Source organism: Petaurus breviceps, unplaced genomic scaffold (genome assembly GCF_028583685.1).
Source record: "Petaurus breviceps papuanus isolate PSGF00001 unplaced genomic scaffold, PetGlider_PUasm1.0 90723, whole genome shotgun sequence".
NCBI lineage: Eukaryota > Metazoa > Chordata > Mammalia > Diprotodontia > Petauridae > Petaurus > Petaurus breviceps.
In genome coordinates, this window is record NW_027187323.1 from 9,577,563 (window position 1) to 9,596,124 (window position 18,562).

Sequence of the window (18,562 nt, forward strand, 5' to 3'; positions counted from 1 at the left end):
TAAGTATACACATATACATACATAGTAAGCATGAGCCTAAGCAGAAAGTCCTGTTAGAGATACTTTGAAAACGGTTTTTAGGCCCTTGGTGACTCATCTAGCCACCCCACTGCACTGTCCATTCTTCACAAAATAGTTCTTTGCTGTATCCTTAACTTCACCTCCTACAGGGAGGGAACATTTCTTCAGACTGTTTTATTGCCAATGCATTTTTACTTTGTATGATGAAATGAAACAAGGGACTGGTTTCATTAGAAGAGGAGGTAAACAGAGCATTAATTAAATTTGCCGATGATACTAAATTGGGAGGAACTGTGGACATCTGTGAGGACAAAAGAATCATACAAATGGACTTAGAAATAAGGGCAGGAAATAATAAAATGAGATTCAGCCTTAAATAATGCAAGCTAATACATTTGGGAAAAGATAATCAGAAACATGACTATTCAGTGGATGGTAGATTCTTGAGAAGTAGTAATGGTGAAAAAGACCTAGGGGGTGATAATGGGAAAAATTATACAGAAATGGACAGTGCAGCAGGCATATTCATAGGTATCTCTGCCCATCCACCCTTACAACAATCCACACATAGACACATATACACTCCTTGGATCTGGTGTTGCAAAGCTATAATTTCTCAAACTAGAAAGAAAATAATTCTGTCCCTATAACATTGGTCTGTCTTAAAAACAGACAAAACTTGGCTTCAGTTTATATGATTACCCAAAGTTAGCTGAACCTGGAGATAGATTTGGGGAAGTGTAGGTCTGCTTGGATTTCTCTTTTTTATGTTTGTATGATTTAGACTATTAATAGCCCCAGTCAAGATACTAGTTTCTTCCTACTCACCATAGAAAGAATGGGGAATTTTATGTGGAAGGAATGGGGAGAATCTGTGTAGATGTACAGTCTCCCCTCAGTCCCTGACCTTCACCCTAAGAACCAAGTTATCTTTCAATTCTATTGCTAGCCCTCCATCTGTGCTCATCTCTCTCAGGTAATGGGTAAACTCTACAATGAAGAATTCTTTCGAGGTGGTGTCAGTGAGCATGTTCACAACCTACACGTTTGGAGATGCAATTGAAGTCCCAAAGGTTCACTTTCCTATGATATCATCAAGCTGACCAGGTTGCCCTGCTCAATCCCTTATATTTATACCTCAGTAGGAACTGGGCATGTTATCTAAACTATTCTTCAAGTTCAGGCAAAGGCCTAGTTGTTCACATGCCAATTGGAATCCATTTTTTTGTTGTTATTGTTATTGTTGAATATAGTCTGGAAAGAATTTCTTTAAGGAAATTCACTTAATCTGCTTTGCAAGTTAGACTATAGTCTACACTGCAGAATTGCCTGTGATACTAAAAGGCTGATGGACTTCCCCAGAGTGTCATGGGTAGTATGAGGTAGGACTAGAACCAAGGTCTTCCTGACTCCAAAGCTATCCTTTGTACAACCTTGTCTTTCATGATATGGTATGAGGAAGGGAAATTTACAGTTTTTGAAGTCCCCCAGAAAAAAAGAAAACTTCTAAGGAATCACTTTGATGTTTACAAACCTTAATTTTCAGGAAAATTTTCAAGTTTTTGAAGGGCTGTCACAAAAGGAAGAGGAATTAGACCTTTTTTGTGGAGGTGAGGTGTTCTCCCTAGATAGAAGAAGATCAGTGGAAGGAAGCTACATATGGTCAGATTTGGATTTGACATAAGGGAAAAAATACTTCCTAGATATTAGAACTTTCCAAAGTAGAATAAACTCCTTGAATTGCCAAACAAGGATTGCCAAGATTGCCTTGGAATTTTGTGGGTATGCCTTTGCTGGAGCTGTTCAAGTAAAGACTGGATAACCACCTGTCTGCTATATTGTAGATGGGTATTCTTACTCAGACAACAACTGCATGACCTTTAGGATCCTTCCATTCTAAGAGATATAACTGGGAATTCCAACACTTGGAGCAAAATCAATTTAATTGAATGGAGGTGGGATATGACTACTCATGTATGGATGAAGTAGAATGGAAAGAAGTTGTAGGAGATGAGGATATTAAATAATTTGGATATCATGGTGGTTCAAAAGAGTCAGGGGCTGAGAAAGAGAAGAAGACCATGAGCCACTTTCTGAACTTGTAATGGAGGAGAATGACCTAGAGATCAAAAAAGTGACAGAAATGAGGGTCTAGACAAAATGGAGTAAACTTCAAAGGAGGAGGGTAGATGCTGAATGAGGGAACCAGATAAAGGGTCTAAAAGTGGCAGTGGCAAGCAAGATATATGCCAACTCAATTTTTTTTATCCCTTGTGTTAGGGGTATGAAAGAAAGAATAGTCAGTCTAGGAGAGGGTGCCAAGAAACTAGTGTTTTCAGGAGGAAGCTTAAGTTTTCTTGACCATGACAAAATGGACAGAATAAGAGAGGATGAAAGGATTGTTTATTAAGAATAGAGGAACATTCCAGGGGATACAGTAGAATGGGGAAAGGCATGTAAGAGAACTAGATATGAGTTTCTTATGTAGGGGATATGTTAGTTAAATATGCTGTATGAACTGAGAGGTAGATTTCTTAATAACACGCCATAAGGGCTCTGTCCATAGCTATTTTCTATGTAGTATATTGTTTCCTGATCTCTACACTTCTCTGAACTTCTCTGTTCTGCTTCCCTTACCTTCCTCCCAACCACCCATTCCCCATTTCAGCTTCTTTTAGTATAGATCTTCCTCTATTAGAATGTAAGCTCCTTGAGGGCAAGGATTGTCTTTCATTTTTATAATTTGTATTCCAGTGTTTAGCACAGTACCTGACATGATATTAAATAAAATAAATGTTTGTTAACTTGACTGGACTTGATTAAGGAGGATCTGGAGAATTTATTAAAGATCCGGAGGGGAAGCATAATGAGTACAGGCATATAGATCCAGAGTTGGATAATCAAAGTCTATTTTGAAGATTAAAGAAGCTGCCTGTTCCCAAGTGGGAACAACCCTGTTCCTAGTCCTTCCTGCATTTGTCCCAAGTGTCCCAGGTGGTACAGGTCCACTAGTCAAGCAAAACAGTGGGAGCTGATAGGAAGACAGTGTACGATGCCCAGAGGAAGAACAAGGAGAGCTCATGACCCTTACTTAATCCCCAATTCTTTCATGATGGCTTTGGATCTGACTCAAATTTTGTGATTGGTTATGAACTACCTATAGTTCTTAAGGGCAGCTAGGTGGCCCAGTGAATAGAGTGGGGAAGATGCTGCTTCCTAAATTCCAATCTGGTCCCATACACTAGCTACATGACCCTGGAAAAGTCACTTACTGTTTGCTTCAGTTTCCTTATGTGTAAAACGAGCTGAAGACGGACATGGCAAACCACTCCAGTTATCTTTGCCAAGAAAAACCCAAATAGGGTCATGAAGAGTTTGACCTGACTGAACAACAACACACCAAGTTTCTATAAAGTAATCCTTGTAGACGATCATTTTCACCCTTTCACCATCTTTTCTCCAGATCAGTTGTAACAGTAACAATTGTGACTGTAACAGTTGTTACAGTGCCTTCAAATCTTAAAATGTGTCAGGTATTCAGCTCTGAATCTATGATTCTATGATCTTACTGCCTCTGTGCTTCTAGTCGTAGTCTGACTTTAAGTCATATTCTCTTTAACTGTCAAGTACTAGTGTGGACATAAATAATCCAGAATTATGCTATCAGCTTTTGAAGTCAGAACTAGCATTCCTATCTTCAAGAACAAAGCTGAGATGAAAAATTAATTTCAATGATATCTGACTGCTCCCTACTGCAAGAGCCAAGAAAAACCTAAAATCCTAAATGAGCTGAAGTTCACAAAAAGTGATTTAAAAATTGTGTGTGTGTGAGTGTGTGTGTACATGCAGTCATTTTTTCAGTCCTGTCTGACTCTTCATGACCCCATTTGGGGTTTTCTTTGCAAAGATACTGGAGTGATTTGCCATTTCCTTCTCCAGCTCATTTTACAGATGAAGAAACTGAAACAAACAGGGTTAAGTGACTTGTCCAGGGTCACACAGCCAGTAAGTATCTGAAAATAGATTTGCACTCAGGAAGATTTGTCTTCCTGACTCTAGGTTTAGCACTCTATCTACTGTACCTTCTATCTGCATATATATATATATATATATATATATATATATATATGATGTCAAAACCATAAGAACAAGGGAAGGAAAGACATTATTTGGGATAGATTGTATAATATTGGTTGGTGGTTATCCTTTGTTCTCAAAGAGGACCAAAATGACGTCACTGTCTTAGAGTCAAATTTCAGTGTGTCTGATTGTGGCTGATCAACATGAGCTCAGAATTCTCTACCACGGATTGGGCACAAACAGTTCATGTGAGCTACTTCAATTCTGCTTTGCTCATAGAGCACAGCACCTTCTCTGATGAGGGCATGCCATGCTGGGCAGTGTCTCCCATGTCACACAATCAGTTCCAAAATTCTTAAGAGAGACCTTGAGGATGTCCTTGTGTTGCTTCTTCTGACCACCCTGTGAGCACTTGCTCTGTGTGAGCTCTCCATAAAACAGGTTTTTTTGGCAAGCCTCTGTTTGGCATTTGAACAATGTGGCCAGCCCATCAGAACTGTGCTGTCTGTTGTAGAGTTTGATCAGATATTGAGGGAAGGAAGAACTATTTGATTCTTTTGTTTCCCTTATTTCTAAAAGGGAGAATAATTTCCAGACTTAAACTCAAAGTGTGAATTGTATCATCTAATAAGGAAAGATTAGATTAAGAGAGCATCTGACTGCTCTAAATGCATCATAATCTCTAAATCCAGATCCTATCTATCTGTGTCACCCTGGGCAAGTAATTTCCTTTCTCTGGACTAGTTTTTTTTTTTGGCGGGAGGAAGGTAGGGCAATTGGGGTTAAGTGACTTGCCCAAGGTCATACAGTTAGTTAAGTGTCAAGTATCTGAGGCTGGATTTGAATTCAGGTCCTCCTGACTCCAGGGCCGGTGCTCTATTCACTGTGCCACTTAGCCACCACTCTAGATTAATTTCTAAAGATGTAAAATAAAGGGATTGGCCAAATTGCCTCTGATGACTCTTCTGGCATTAGTTCTAAGAGTCCATGATTTCATCATGCATTCGTTATGTTCCAGGAATCTGAACTAATTGTCAGATGTGATTTCAGAAAAATGTGCCACAATCTTTGTGAATTCTCAGACAAAAGGAGTTGGATGCAATTGGATATAATCAAATGTTCCACTTTTCAAACATAGGAAAAGGGCAAATTCCAGAATCAGCAGATAGATCATCTTTGATCAGCGCTTGTCCAAAGTGTGTTAATTAATGGTTCGGTATCAGTTTGGAGGGAGATTCCTCATAGCATGACAGACTGTATCAACTGGAATAAACTATTCAGTTAACATAAATAAAAATCCTGCTTTCTTTGTGCAGGTCAGTCCTATCTGTAGTCCTGTGTTCAATTCTGTGTGCTGCTTTTAAATAGTTCACAGAGAAATAGAGAATATCCTGAGAAGAACGAACAAGATGGCGAGGAGTCTGGAAACTATTTCATGTGAAAAATAATTGCAAGAACTAGATTTCTAAGGTCCCATCCAGTCCTAAATACCATAATCCTGTGATCTTTGTGTGTTTAGCCTGGAGAAGGGAAGGCTTGATAGCTGCTTTCACATTTTAAAAGGCAATCATGTAGAAGAAAGATGTTTGTTATGTGTTCTTCTAGATAGAAGCCAATGAGGAGCTAAGGGTGGAAGTTAAAAGGAAGCTGATTTGAGTTCAGTATAACAAAGAACTTCCTTCCTAATGAGAGTGGTTCCACCAAGGAACACAGCTGCTTTGTGAAGTAGTCAGTTTCCCACCCCTGGGGGTAGTATTTAAGTAGACACTGGATGGCCATCTGTTTTGACCTGATGAATAAGCTATTCAATGTTCAGGTTTGAATTAAGAAGTTCAGGAAGTGACCACACAAGGGACTTACAGTAATGGAGCAAAGTGAGGTTTATTTGAAGGGTCCACAGGAGCAGGTATCATTCAGCAGCTTCTTGCACTGGTAGATGCAGGCGCAAAAGGCCCTGACACATATTTGCAGGCCAATCAGCCTTGCATTACTCTGAACCCCAGTCACCCAATTATTACAGGCATTTACATGTCTAACAAAAAAAAAAAAACTAAGAATGCACAGGTGGGAATCCAGACCATTATCCTAATGCTGAAGGACTCACTGAGCCCTAAAACAGAGGACATTGTATATCCCAAAGGAAGGCTGGATGGAAAAACACTGGCAGAGTCCTCTTGACATTTCCTGGGACAGTCTTGCTCAATATACCTCAAAGGGAGGCAAGGGGCTGGGAGAAACTTGTGACTTGAGAGCCATTAATCATCTTTCTCAGAGACAGGCTGCAGGAGACTAGGGAAACTAATTCCTGGTAAATAGAAAACTAAAGTAGAAAAAGCAAAACTCAGAGAATATACTTATTAATCAAACAAGTAGTTAATCATACAAAGAGCTAATTCAATAAGATAAATGCCATTCTCTAACACTCCTTTGATCAGGTAAGGTATAGAAAGAATTCTTGCATAGGATGAAAAATATATTTAATAAAGTTTAAGGTCCTTTTTGTAACTATAAATTTGATCCTATAAGCTATAGTTAGGATTTTATGGGATTGTTACTAAACAATTCACTTTGTGTCCTGATGTGATTTTATATCACTATCCATTACAGAGGTCTTCTTTTTCACTGCCTAAAAGATGGAAGCATAAGGGAAGGAACAAAATTTTACAATCTCTATGCTATATTTGTTGACCTTACAAAGATTCTGATGCCATTATTTAGTTTGAAGTGTCCTAGCAAGAAGCAAATCCAGATACAGTGAAAAGTGCATCAATACATATTAGATTTAAAAAAATACATTGTTGGTGGAGTTGGGAGCTGATCCCGGAGAGCATATTGGAATTATGCCCAAAGGGCAACCAAAATGGCATGCCCTTTGATCCTGCAATACCACTGCTAGGTTTGTATCTCAAAGAGTTTTTGTAAAGGGAAAATGACCTATTGGTATAAAAATATTTGTAGCAGCTCTTTTTGTGGTGGCAAAGAATTGGAAACTGAGGGGATGCCTATCAAATGGGGAATGGCTGAACAGGTTATTGTATATGATTGTAATGAAATACTATCAAACTATAAGAAATGATGAATAGCCTGATTTCAGAAAAATCTGGAAAAACATAAGAACTGATGTAAAGTGAAGTGAGCAGAAGCAGAACATTGTATACAGTAACAGCAAAATTATATGATGGTCAACTTCAAATGACTTAACTGTTCTTAATAATACAATTAATTGAAAACAATTCCAAAGGATTCATGATGAAAAATGCTATCCATATCCAGAGAAAGAAGTATTTTTTTTTTAAGCAATGGGGGTTAAGTAACTGGCTCAAGGTTACACGGCCAGTTATTTCTGGGTGTGGTGCTAAGTATCTGAGCCCAGATTTGATCCCCAGGTCATCCTGACACTGGAGCTGGTGCTCTTACTCGCTGAGCCACCTGGCCTCCCCTGACTTAATTTTTTTTTTAAGCAATGGGGGTTAAGTAACTTGCTCAAGGTTACATGGCCAGTTATTTAGAGAAAGAAGTATTGGAGTCTGAATGAAGATTGAAGGATACTATTTTAAACTTTTTTTTAATGTTTTCCTTTTCTTTTGCTCTGTTTCTTCTTTCACAACATGACTAACATGGAAATATGTTTTACCTGATTGTACATATATAACCTATATCAAATTGCTTAATGCCTTAGAGAAGGGGGAGATAAGGGAAGGAAGGAGAAAATTTGGAACTCAAAATTAAAAAAAACATGCTAAAATTGTCTTTTCATGTAATAGGGGAAAGTAAAATATTATTTAAAATACATATTAACTGATCATGTCTGAATTGAGGGTTTTGCCTTTTTATAGTTAATGGAGTGACATCAGGTTTTGTCTTTTTCTTGAAGATGTATGCTTCTAGTCCTTTGGGAAATTCTTTTAACTCAACAGAGTATCATCTTCAAAAGATCCTGAGATGGTCTTCAAGGAAATGATGACTATGCTCTTATTGCACATATACAAGGATCCATGCAGATTAACTTGAGCAACTTTACAGAGTCATTATGGAAGGATCAATTGAGAGGAAACTTCTTGAAGAACTATATACCTACTAGCTTACATAGGCTACAAAAGGAAATATCTGGAAAATGTGTGAAGTTTTTGGGACATACAGACTAAAAGTCTTTCTACCTCAGTAGCACATTTTCGCAATACTGATATTCTACTTGTATGGCCACAAGTCCTAGAACAGTATAGTTCCTGAAGAACTACAGGTGACTATATCACTCATGGAGAGGCAAGTGGTAGATGTGAATATGTTGTAATGTATTACATGCAGAAAATATGAAGGAAAACCAGAGGAAAAGAAGCTAGCAAAGAAATATCTGAATGGGAAAGATGGGCTGGCCAGGAAGCTAGAGTGAGGAGTATCTGATGGAAAGCTCATGTGTTCTACTACTATTGTTATTGGTGTCAATAGAAATTTTGGAAGGTGCATGGTATGTGGTCAGTCTACCATGATGAATTTATGGTAGGTTCTGGACAAGAGGAGCCCAGGTTGGCCAGGCAAGGATGGTTGAAGGAAATATTAACATTGATGAGATCATAGATGAGAACATAGCACTTTGTCCAATGATACATTGATTGACATAGAAGTAGAAAATTGAATCAAGAAGGCCAGAATGTTCTTTGAGAAGTTGGTACCAATCTAGGGTCAAGTTTCAGACCACACTGAAGGAATTGCACAAGTATCTAACCTGTTTGGCAATGAATCCTAAGCCTGGCCTTGAAAAAGTTTGTTGGAATATGGATCTAAGCCATACTTGGCAAGAAAAAAGATTTGATAAAATCATGAACAGCCACAGTACTGGCATTGAAGAAATGTTTATTGGGACATACCTCCTGTAGGAAAGAAATGTGTACGGAAAAGATAAATTTAGTATATTTAAGTACATGGTGTATTGTGAGTGGAAATGAAATGAGCATAGAATAGCTATAAAAATAAAGATATTTGAGGAAAAAGTTCAAATACTATAACAATATTAGTTGCAAAGAAACATCAATCAATCAATCAATGAATCAACAAGTTTTTATTAGGCATATGTATGTGCCAGGCACATAGCTGCTGGAGATACAAAGCAGGAAACAATCCCTGATCAAAATGATCTTATGTTCAAATCAATCAATCATTTGAAAATTTAGAGTTATATATATTTTATTTCTTTTATAACTTCATAAATTAGAGATTTTTAATTATATGAATGCTTATGTCCAAATATATTAGTTCCAGAAATCTATTGTTTCCAGGGACAGTTTTTCTTATTTCACTTACAGCCAAAGAATCATCATATATAAATAATAACATTTGAAATATTACACGTTTTTGTACCTTACTAGAACATATTCTGAAAAAAAATCATATGTTTTAATTTCAAACCAGAAATCTTTTTTTTTGTTATGAAAATGGGATTGAAATCACAAACTGAATTTGGGTTTTTTTTCTTACTAAAAATTAACCAAATGAAATTCTTTTTTTTTCTTCAGGTTTTGTAAACATTTGCTTCTAGGCTAAATTTCATCTTTCCAAGTTTCAGCCAAAAATATTTTTATGGTTTCACTATTAAGTTCTGAATATAGGAATTTACAATGGAAAACTTGCCAGACCCAAAGCTCTCATTGTGTAAACGACACTATCACAATCTATTGCCGTGTTTTCCATCTTGCGATGCTGGAGACGTATTATTAAAAACTGTCTTCTACATTATTAGAAACTATAGTCCTGCAGCATTGTTTCCCTTCCATTGACTCTAAGGAAATGCTGTCTTAAGAGCCTATATTACTAAGCGGTAAGGATTAGAGGGTAAATAGAAATGAGGAGATGAAAAAAAATACAACAACCCAAACTTCAGGTTTGGAGTTCATCTAAAAAGAGGTGCTGGGGCAGCTAGGTGGCACAGCAAATAGAGCACTGGCCCTGGAGTCAGGAGGACCTGAGTTCAAATCCAGCCTCAAACACTTAACACTTACTAGCAGTGTGACCTTGGGCAAGTCATTTAACCCTAATTGCCCTGCCAAAAAGGAAAAAAAAAAGGTTCTTATCTTCTATCTTCTTCTCTATCACTTTAGATTCCTAACCTTTCATTTATATATTATTCATTCATATTATTTATACTACTTTGCCTTGTTTCTTAGACAGCATCTGTTTATTTAGCTGCACATTCCAATTTGTTCTTTTATGAAATAAGTGATAAAAGGATGCTACACATTTCAAAATGTAGGTTAAGGTTACTAATGGTTACCAATAAATGGAATTAAGTGTACAAATAGCAGTAACTATAACTGAAACACGAATATTTAGAAACTGCTTGTTGTGATTGGCAATGGGAAATACAGGTAGGATTTTTTAACTAGCAACATGACATTTCTTTGGAAATAGCTCAGTCAGAAGAGCAGGAATCAGGTAACTAACAGATATAAGCAATTGGTTCAATTGCTTGTCTTCCCTCCATTGCAGACCTCACAGGCTTGTCCTTTTTATCTCCTGTATTCTTTATTTTAAAACAGAAGATTTCTTTCTCTTTCTGCACCTTGTCATTTCTGTTTTCTTTCTCTTGCCTCTTCCCAGTTCTCTTTTATACTCTCTTGATGTTTCCTGTTTACTCCTTAAAAAAAAAAAGGAGAAAAAAAACCCCAAACCTCTAGCTCTGAATGTGGCTTTCCAGCAGACACAGAGGCCCCAGCATGAATACCCCAAAGAGTCAGCTCCAACTTGGCCCTTGCACAACATGCTGACTGGCTTTTGCTCTAAGGAAGGTGGCAATCGTGGGATTATATTAGAGAGGAATGAAGTAGATACCCATCATTCAAAACTGGACAGAGCTTAATTCCAACTCAGAAGGGAAACCAGGGAATATATTTGTACTTAACTTCAGATTAAACAAAGTTCAGTGCTCCTGGGAACATTTTTTTTTGTTGTTGTTGAAGACATAAATATTCCCTTAAGGAGAAAAAAATGCTTATCTTGAACTGTTGATTTCTTTTTTTTTTTAGTATGCAATTTTTATCAGTTTGTTTTGTTTCTGTTACTTTTTTTTTAACTTAATGCTTATAAAACTAGTAAGCAGAATTCTCTCTGGAATGAGATAGAATCGTAAAAGGCTTTGAGAATCTTGTCACAAACTAAACAGTACAAATTGCACATTCTTCATGGAAGTATCAGTGCTTAGTGCGTGCTTGGATCCAACTATAATAGATTATCCCAAAGTGGGAAAGAATGAACAGTACAAAATTAGCAGAACTGGGAGCTGAGATTGTTGAGTAGAAGCAATATGATCTGCACTCTCAGGGTAGTGGATTCTAAGGCAACTGGAAACAAATATGCAAAACTATATTATGGCAATGGAGTAGTTTGTAGGTCCTGCAGAACAGTGCAAGGGAAAGAGCACAACATTGGGAGTAAAATTACCTGGATACAAATTCTAGATCTGCTACTTACTACCTGTTTGATATTGGGCAAGTGAATTAACCATTCAGTACTTCCTTTTCCTCATTTGTCAGATGAGGGGAGATGGATTAAAAGGCCCTCTGAGATCCATCCCATTTGTAGATCTATGATTGTATGATCATGTGGTAGCAAAATTGACATGACCTTCTATAGTTACTGGTAATACTTATTATAGTAATGACTCTGAAAACTATATATATTCTAGGTATAGTAAATATATACACTTCAGAGAGTGGATGTGCAGAACCTGGGATTTTATCAGCTTAGGGAATACCCTATGCCACTGCCAGTGAAGGTCTACCCCTCTTATGGCACTTATCGTCTTCAAGATTTCTGTGGAACAATAAGAAATTAATGCCTTGTCCAGAGCAAGAATGTTTCCAGTGTTTGCCACTTGAAACCAGATCTTCTTGACCACACAAAGGGCTCTCTATGGCACGTTATATTGCCTCATACAAATATAAACAAGCACAGATCTCTGTTCCATTCCAGTTCTCTACCTTACATGTAAATAATATTAAAAATTCACATCACATAAATGACCTTCTCCCACACATACTGTGTGATCTAGCAAACTGGGTTTCTCTCTGTTTCTCATACATTATCCTCCATCTCCCATCTCTGTGTCCTTGTGATGACTGTTCCTCATCTCTATAAGTCATTGCCTCCTTAATCTCTACCTCACAGTACCTTTCTTCTCTTAAGATGAAGCTCAAAGACCAGCTTTTTCATGAAATTTTCTTTTTCTTCCCTCCTCCCATTTTCAGGCACCCTCTTTTCCAAATAAGTTTGTATTTAATTATTTTGTATATATTTGCACTCATTAATTTTTATATTTATGCTTTATAGACCCCTTTCTGTACTTATAATAGTCATTGTTTTATTCTTTTTACTTTTATCTTCAGTTTCTAGCACAGTGCCTGGAACAGAATAGATGTTAATAAATAAATACTGATTGATTGACTGTTCTTAGGTATATCATTTACCATTTATAGGCACATGTATGTACTCTAAAAATATAAATACCTAGTAAAATAACCAGAAGTCTCAAAGTAAATAACAAACGTAGGTTTAACTGGGCAAATATAATTATTTTACATTGTCACAGCACATGTCATTAGAGTGTTCTTTCTGTAGGTCTTCAAAATCGTGTTGTACCAGGAAAGGAGTTAAACAAAAGAAAACAGTTAAGGTACGATAATACTTTTAGCTCTTCTTTTTTCAGGTCACTATAATCTACCCAAAGATAACTAATTGTTCAAAGTAAACATTCCACTCAGACCACAAAAGGAATCCATTACACAAACATATAATTCACAGTCATTTTTAGTGGGTTGTAAACAGTTTGGAATGAGCATAAAATGGGACAAAAATCAAAGTGAGCATTTTGAAATGAAAAAGTGTTTGCTACAAAAGGTCAGTCCCTTTGCTTGGCAAACTATGTAGAAAAGCCTGGGAAAATGCTGATCACACAAGCAGTGAGGGGATTTTAAAGCCAACAACCTCCCTGTTTCTTTAAACAGACATCGGAACCTATAACTGGATCCTGTCAAACAAATGACAGCTAAAAAATATAACAGCTGCTAAGAAGTAAAGTTGAGAGATAAAGTTTTCTGAGCTAAGGACCTTCTCAGAAGTGGACGAAAGGTCTTTCTTAAATCTTTAAGGAAGGTTATGGATCCCAGGGTGGCTTTTAGGCACCAAGTCAAATATGTAATTTTGTGTATCATTCCTGTCACAGCATTTTGTGTTCCAGGGGAATTAAAAAAGAAGGGAGAGAAAGGACAAACTCGCTGTTAACATCTGCGGAGCCATTCAGCAAAGCAGCCTATACCTGTAATCATCGAAGTTGACAATGTTATATCATTTTTAGTATTCTTTGAATGATTAGGGACAACTTAACCTGGATTTTAAATTGAAGAGGGGAAGGCATTGTAAAACCATATTTCAATAAATGAATGCCAAGCTAAACAGAATTAAATTTCATTGGCCAACTCATACCATTCCATTACAAACTTAAAATATCCTAAAAGCACCCAAAAAAACATGTTTAGGGAAGACATGTACTCTTTCTGTTAGCATATTGCATCACTATAAAAACGACATCTCTCGTTTCTGAACTTTTTTGCATGGTATACCATTAGTATAATAGTATTGTATAAAACCTAGATCACCTACACTTTAAAGTGAGTTCTACTATCTCTCACTTCAAATGCTACCAACTTATGGGACAAGTAAATAATCTGGGAAACCCCTTGTATAAAATTAGAACTCAAAAACCATCCCTATAGTCATATCACAAATCCAGTACCAAAATAATTTTTCTGCCACCTAGAGTTTATCTTTCCATCCTTGGGATATATAAGCTTCCTTTACTACTAAAGCAGGAATAGTTGAGACTCTAGGACTGTGCACATGTTTGTTCTCTATCCAAATTAGTTAACAGCAAGCTGTCACCATCTTTGTTAACAAAGAATTATGAACCTTTTTACTGTGGCTCAAATAAAATGTACCACATTTTTTGTGGTGTTCTTTATTCTGCTTAAGTCAACCTGGTTTTTTATCTTGAGGGAGGTAGGTCAAACATATTTTAAAATTAGTATTCTTTTTGTCCCCTCTTGTGCTAATATAGCCCAAAACCTACAATCTGCGTGAGAGGGAGACATAGACATATTATACACAAATTTTCAGATGAAGTTAAATGTAATCTCTACTTCTGCCCCCTCTCCATTCAACCATCACCTCCATGTAACCAACACAGATTTCATCCAATGTTTCAATGCTTTTTGCTGTCTTAAAGACATGAGAGCATGTACACATGCTTGCGTACACACACACACACACACACACAATAGATTTTTACAATGACAAAAATAGGTTGTGTAGAAATTAGTTGGTAAAAGGAAAAGACCTTGACTGAAAATTAGGTTAATTTAGCTACCACATAATGAAGTCAGGCATGGAAAAAAACAAAAAAGCAAAGAATCAAAGACAGATCATGTCTTTACAACATAATCTCTTTCTTTTTGGTTTCACCATCTAAGTTTTATGTAAGTTTCCCAGACCAAGTGGTGAGTAGCTAATATCAGAAGCAGCAGAAAGGGACAGAATTCAAATGATAATAGATGATAGTGTGCAGAAGAATGTTGTGGGGGCTTAGAGGTAGATGGAACGCAATCATGATAAGAAACACAGCGAATGAGTTATCCGCTAAATTGGTTTACGTTCGGCTCACTAAGACATTTCCTCCTAGGCTAAATTAAAAATGTAACTAATACCTTCTAACCAGCAATGAATTCAGAATGCCTCTTGGAACAAATGATGGATACGATTTCTGTATAAAGTTTACGGAAGCATGAACAATTTGCTTCTGTCTATATCAAGCAGGTAAAACAAAAAATTAAGCTGGTAAGATCTCCTTTCCTGATAATGTTTTATTTTAAATCAAGCATGTAAGTAGCATTTCTTGGTTTAGTTAGAAAATACAGATAATTTTTTTAAGAAGAAGAAAAGATTTTTCAAAAAATTTAATAAAAAAAGATTTTCCACAACACTCTATGTGCCAGCTGCACTAAGTATTTAGGCCATCTCAGTAAGACTATGAAAGTAAACATACAGTTTTCATTAAATGTGCCTTTCCCATAATTGGTACATAAGTATTTCCCATGACTCTGCAGTGGAGTATTTTGGCTGGAGGAATATCTGGCCATTAGGAGGAGGGTTTCAGATATGTTGAGTCCCAGCCATGCCGAGAGACTTGGCACCTTCCTATGCTACTTCCTAATACCAACCCTAGTATAAAATGTCATCAGAAGCCTGCATAAACATTGGACTTAGCTTCACATAAATTATTGCTGTCCTAAGATAGTTGGTGCCAGAATTTAGTAAAAAACAACACTTTGAGTAAATAGAGTTGGAGTATAAAAGTAAGAATATTAATCCAAGAAAATTATCATAGGAAAATATAACAAAAACATGCATGCAAATATTGTGATATGAGGTTTATCTTGTGTCTCCTAAGTTTGGTTTTTACTTAACATTTTCATATAGTTCTTTCAACCAGACTGAAATAATGTTCCCTCAAAGCATTGATGTATCAAATGCTTTATATTCACATAAAGACTTAAAATTTACATTCTTAGGTGTTATTTTAAGCTATGTCTTCAGAATTGATTTGGATTTAGAAATTAATTTTAGTATTGCACACAGAAAATAAAATAAAATCCCTCATATGTTGTCCAACCATAAAGTCCATGTCCCTAAGGCTTAGTTCTTACTATCTTCTCAATCCAAAATATGAAACCAAGGCTGCATTCAGAAATGACTATTTGCTCTCATGAATAGGATGTGAACATTCATGTAGATGGGTGGATACTTAGAAGTGAATTCAATTCAACAAGTATTTTAAACTATTCACTATAGTGTACTAGGCATTGGACATACGAAGACAGAACCCCAAAAAAGATCTTCACCTCAAGTAGTTTACATTCTCCTGGGATAATATAACATGCACAGAAGTAAAAATAATGCCTATGTGAAGTGATACAAGGTGTATTCAAGAGGTAGAGGCTTTATGTAGGATATGACCCTTGTATTCGGCCTTGAAAGAAAGATTCTATGAGATATCATATAGACATATGTCACTGTGAATGGTTTAGGGCTTCTCTGAAATTTCTATTTGGTGGATTTGGGGTTCAGGACAATATTATGCAGGTAGTGAATTTTGGAAAATGAAGACAATTAGGATTCTGATTTGGGGGCCACTTTAATGGTTCTGTTGACCAGTTTGCCTATTAAGTAAGGAACTAGTCTCTGTTTCGTTAGTTGCTTTTGTCTATCAACATTAAATACTATGTATATCTAAATATAATTTATTATATATATATATAAAATATGTATCACAAAATTTAGTAAATCATACCTTTCCTTTCAAGCTCTGAGTAACTTTATTCCTCATTGATTGCTTCACTCATGTTCTTTTATTCCCTTTTTTTCTATCTGCTTTTCCTGATCTCTGCTCTTCTCTCTGAGGTGTTGATTTCTCTTCCCTAAAGCTACTCTTTCTCCTTTTTTCCTACCTATTACTCCCCTTTTTGTTATTCTCTCATTCCCTACTGATCTGGGAATAGCAGAATCCCAAGGTGGTCCTTACTATATAATTAAAGTGTGAATTTCCAGGAGTTGGAAATTGCAGGCCGTTTTTATTATGCTTCTATAATAAAGCCAGGTAACATCAAGAGAATTAAAATGGCTCTTTTCTTGGAAGATAACTTGATAAAGATTTCCCCCCTTGATTCTATTGTTTTGAGACTGGGAGCTGAAAATGGGAATAGGTTCACCAATCCTTTTTCTGAAAACACCTCCATCTTTTACATGATATATATTCCCCTAGATCCTGGGAATATGTTGTAAACTTGTAACAGATGGTGATGAAGCTTCATATTTTTATACAATACATTTTTTAAGATTCTGCATCTAGTGTATGTATCTCTCAGTTAAAATGACCTTCGATGAGTGGAGTCATAGTAGGAAAAATAGCCATACATATATAACTGAACAAGCCACAGATATCGTAGAGCAGAAATATCTGAGTCAATTAGATTTTATTCTGCTCTTTCTTCAATGAGATGCAATGATTTCAGGTGATAAACATAATTTTGAACAAGAGAATCAAAGGTCATCACAACACTGAAGGTACAACTATTCATCGTTCTAGGAAGATGGTTAGCCATGTACTAAATGGCAAAGAAACATGTGCAAGAGAGAATCTCACTGTTTGCAAGTTTGGGTGGTATTTGCTTTAGTTGGGTAATGTTGGGGACTTACCAAAAAATGTCCTGGCACAATATCTACCAGGGATCTTAGCATGAATATTATGAGGGTTCTAGTACTATGATTGCTGACATTTTATGAATGTTTTAGCATTGGCTTGAAAACAAGAAGTTTGCAATTGATTCAACAGTATGTCAAACAGACAAAATATTAAAAAAATGAGCATTAGCGAGAATTACTAATGTCCCTATTGTAAAAACAAACTAAACCCAATATGAAACTTCATCCAGTAAAAAAAAAAAGACGCACAAAAAGTTGAATTTTAATTGCATGACTTCCCAGGCAAATCAAGTAGAGCTGTTAACTTAGAGCACCAGTTGTAAAGGCGGCTGCAATAACGGGGGTGAAAACTACTACATATTCAATCACTCACCTCTTTTTTCAACAGCCTCAATGCATTGCTTTACAAATCGAGGTACTGTGGAATTTTCACGTTCACACACCTTGTGTAGATGAGAGCCAAAAATCTGATCTATGAAAGAAACAAGGATGAGCTTCAGTAAAATCTATGCCCGTGTTCTATAATTTGATTCTACTTCCATATCTACATTCTTATGGAATCTCCATTTTGTACATAAGTTGTTTTTATTTATTTAATTCAGCACTGCTTAATATAGTCATACAAAGACCATAACTCATTCTTTTAATCTGGAACATAAGAAAATTAGACCAAATGACTTCTGAAGTTCCTTTCAGTTGTAAGTTTTAACATTTCTAAACAATGGATAGAACTTTAACCCAAGAGCCAGGAAATGAAAGTTCAGTTACAAATTATGTGAGGCTGATCAGATAAATCACATTTGTTCTGGGCTTTAATTTTGCCATTTGTAAATTGATACCAACAAATTTCAATAAGATTCTCCCTACGTAAACACACACACACATACATACACACACTCACTCCTTGAGGACAGGGACCTTATTTTTTTTAAACATTTTTAACACCAGTAACATTTTACTACCTTGCTTAAAGAAAGTGCATAATATATGTAGCAATATCAACTACTAGCATTTTAAACGTGAACTCTTCTTCTAATGACCAACAAAATGGTATACTATTGGGAGAACTTAACTCACATTATTATGCTCACAACAGTTAAACCAAAAGGCAAAAGGAAATGGGAACCAACTGGAATGATGCCTCAAATGGTTTTCTTGG

The 18,562-nt window shown here is 36.2% G+C and overlaps 1 protein-coding gene across 1 annotated transcript in view; it reads right to left on the reverse strand.

The window, feature by feature from the left end:
- ARHGAP15 (Rho GTPase activating protein 15) overlaps positions 1-18,562 on the reverse strand; it is an 859,970-nt gene that overhangs the window by 311,160 nt on the left and 530,248 nt on the right. The window contains exon 10 of the mRNA XM_069066760.1: positions 17,777-17,875. Coding sequence (XP_068922861.1) covers positions 17,777-17,875 — 99 coding nt within the window. The remainder of the gene's footprint in view (positions 1-17,776; positions 17,876-18,562) is intronic.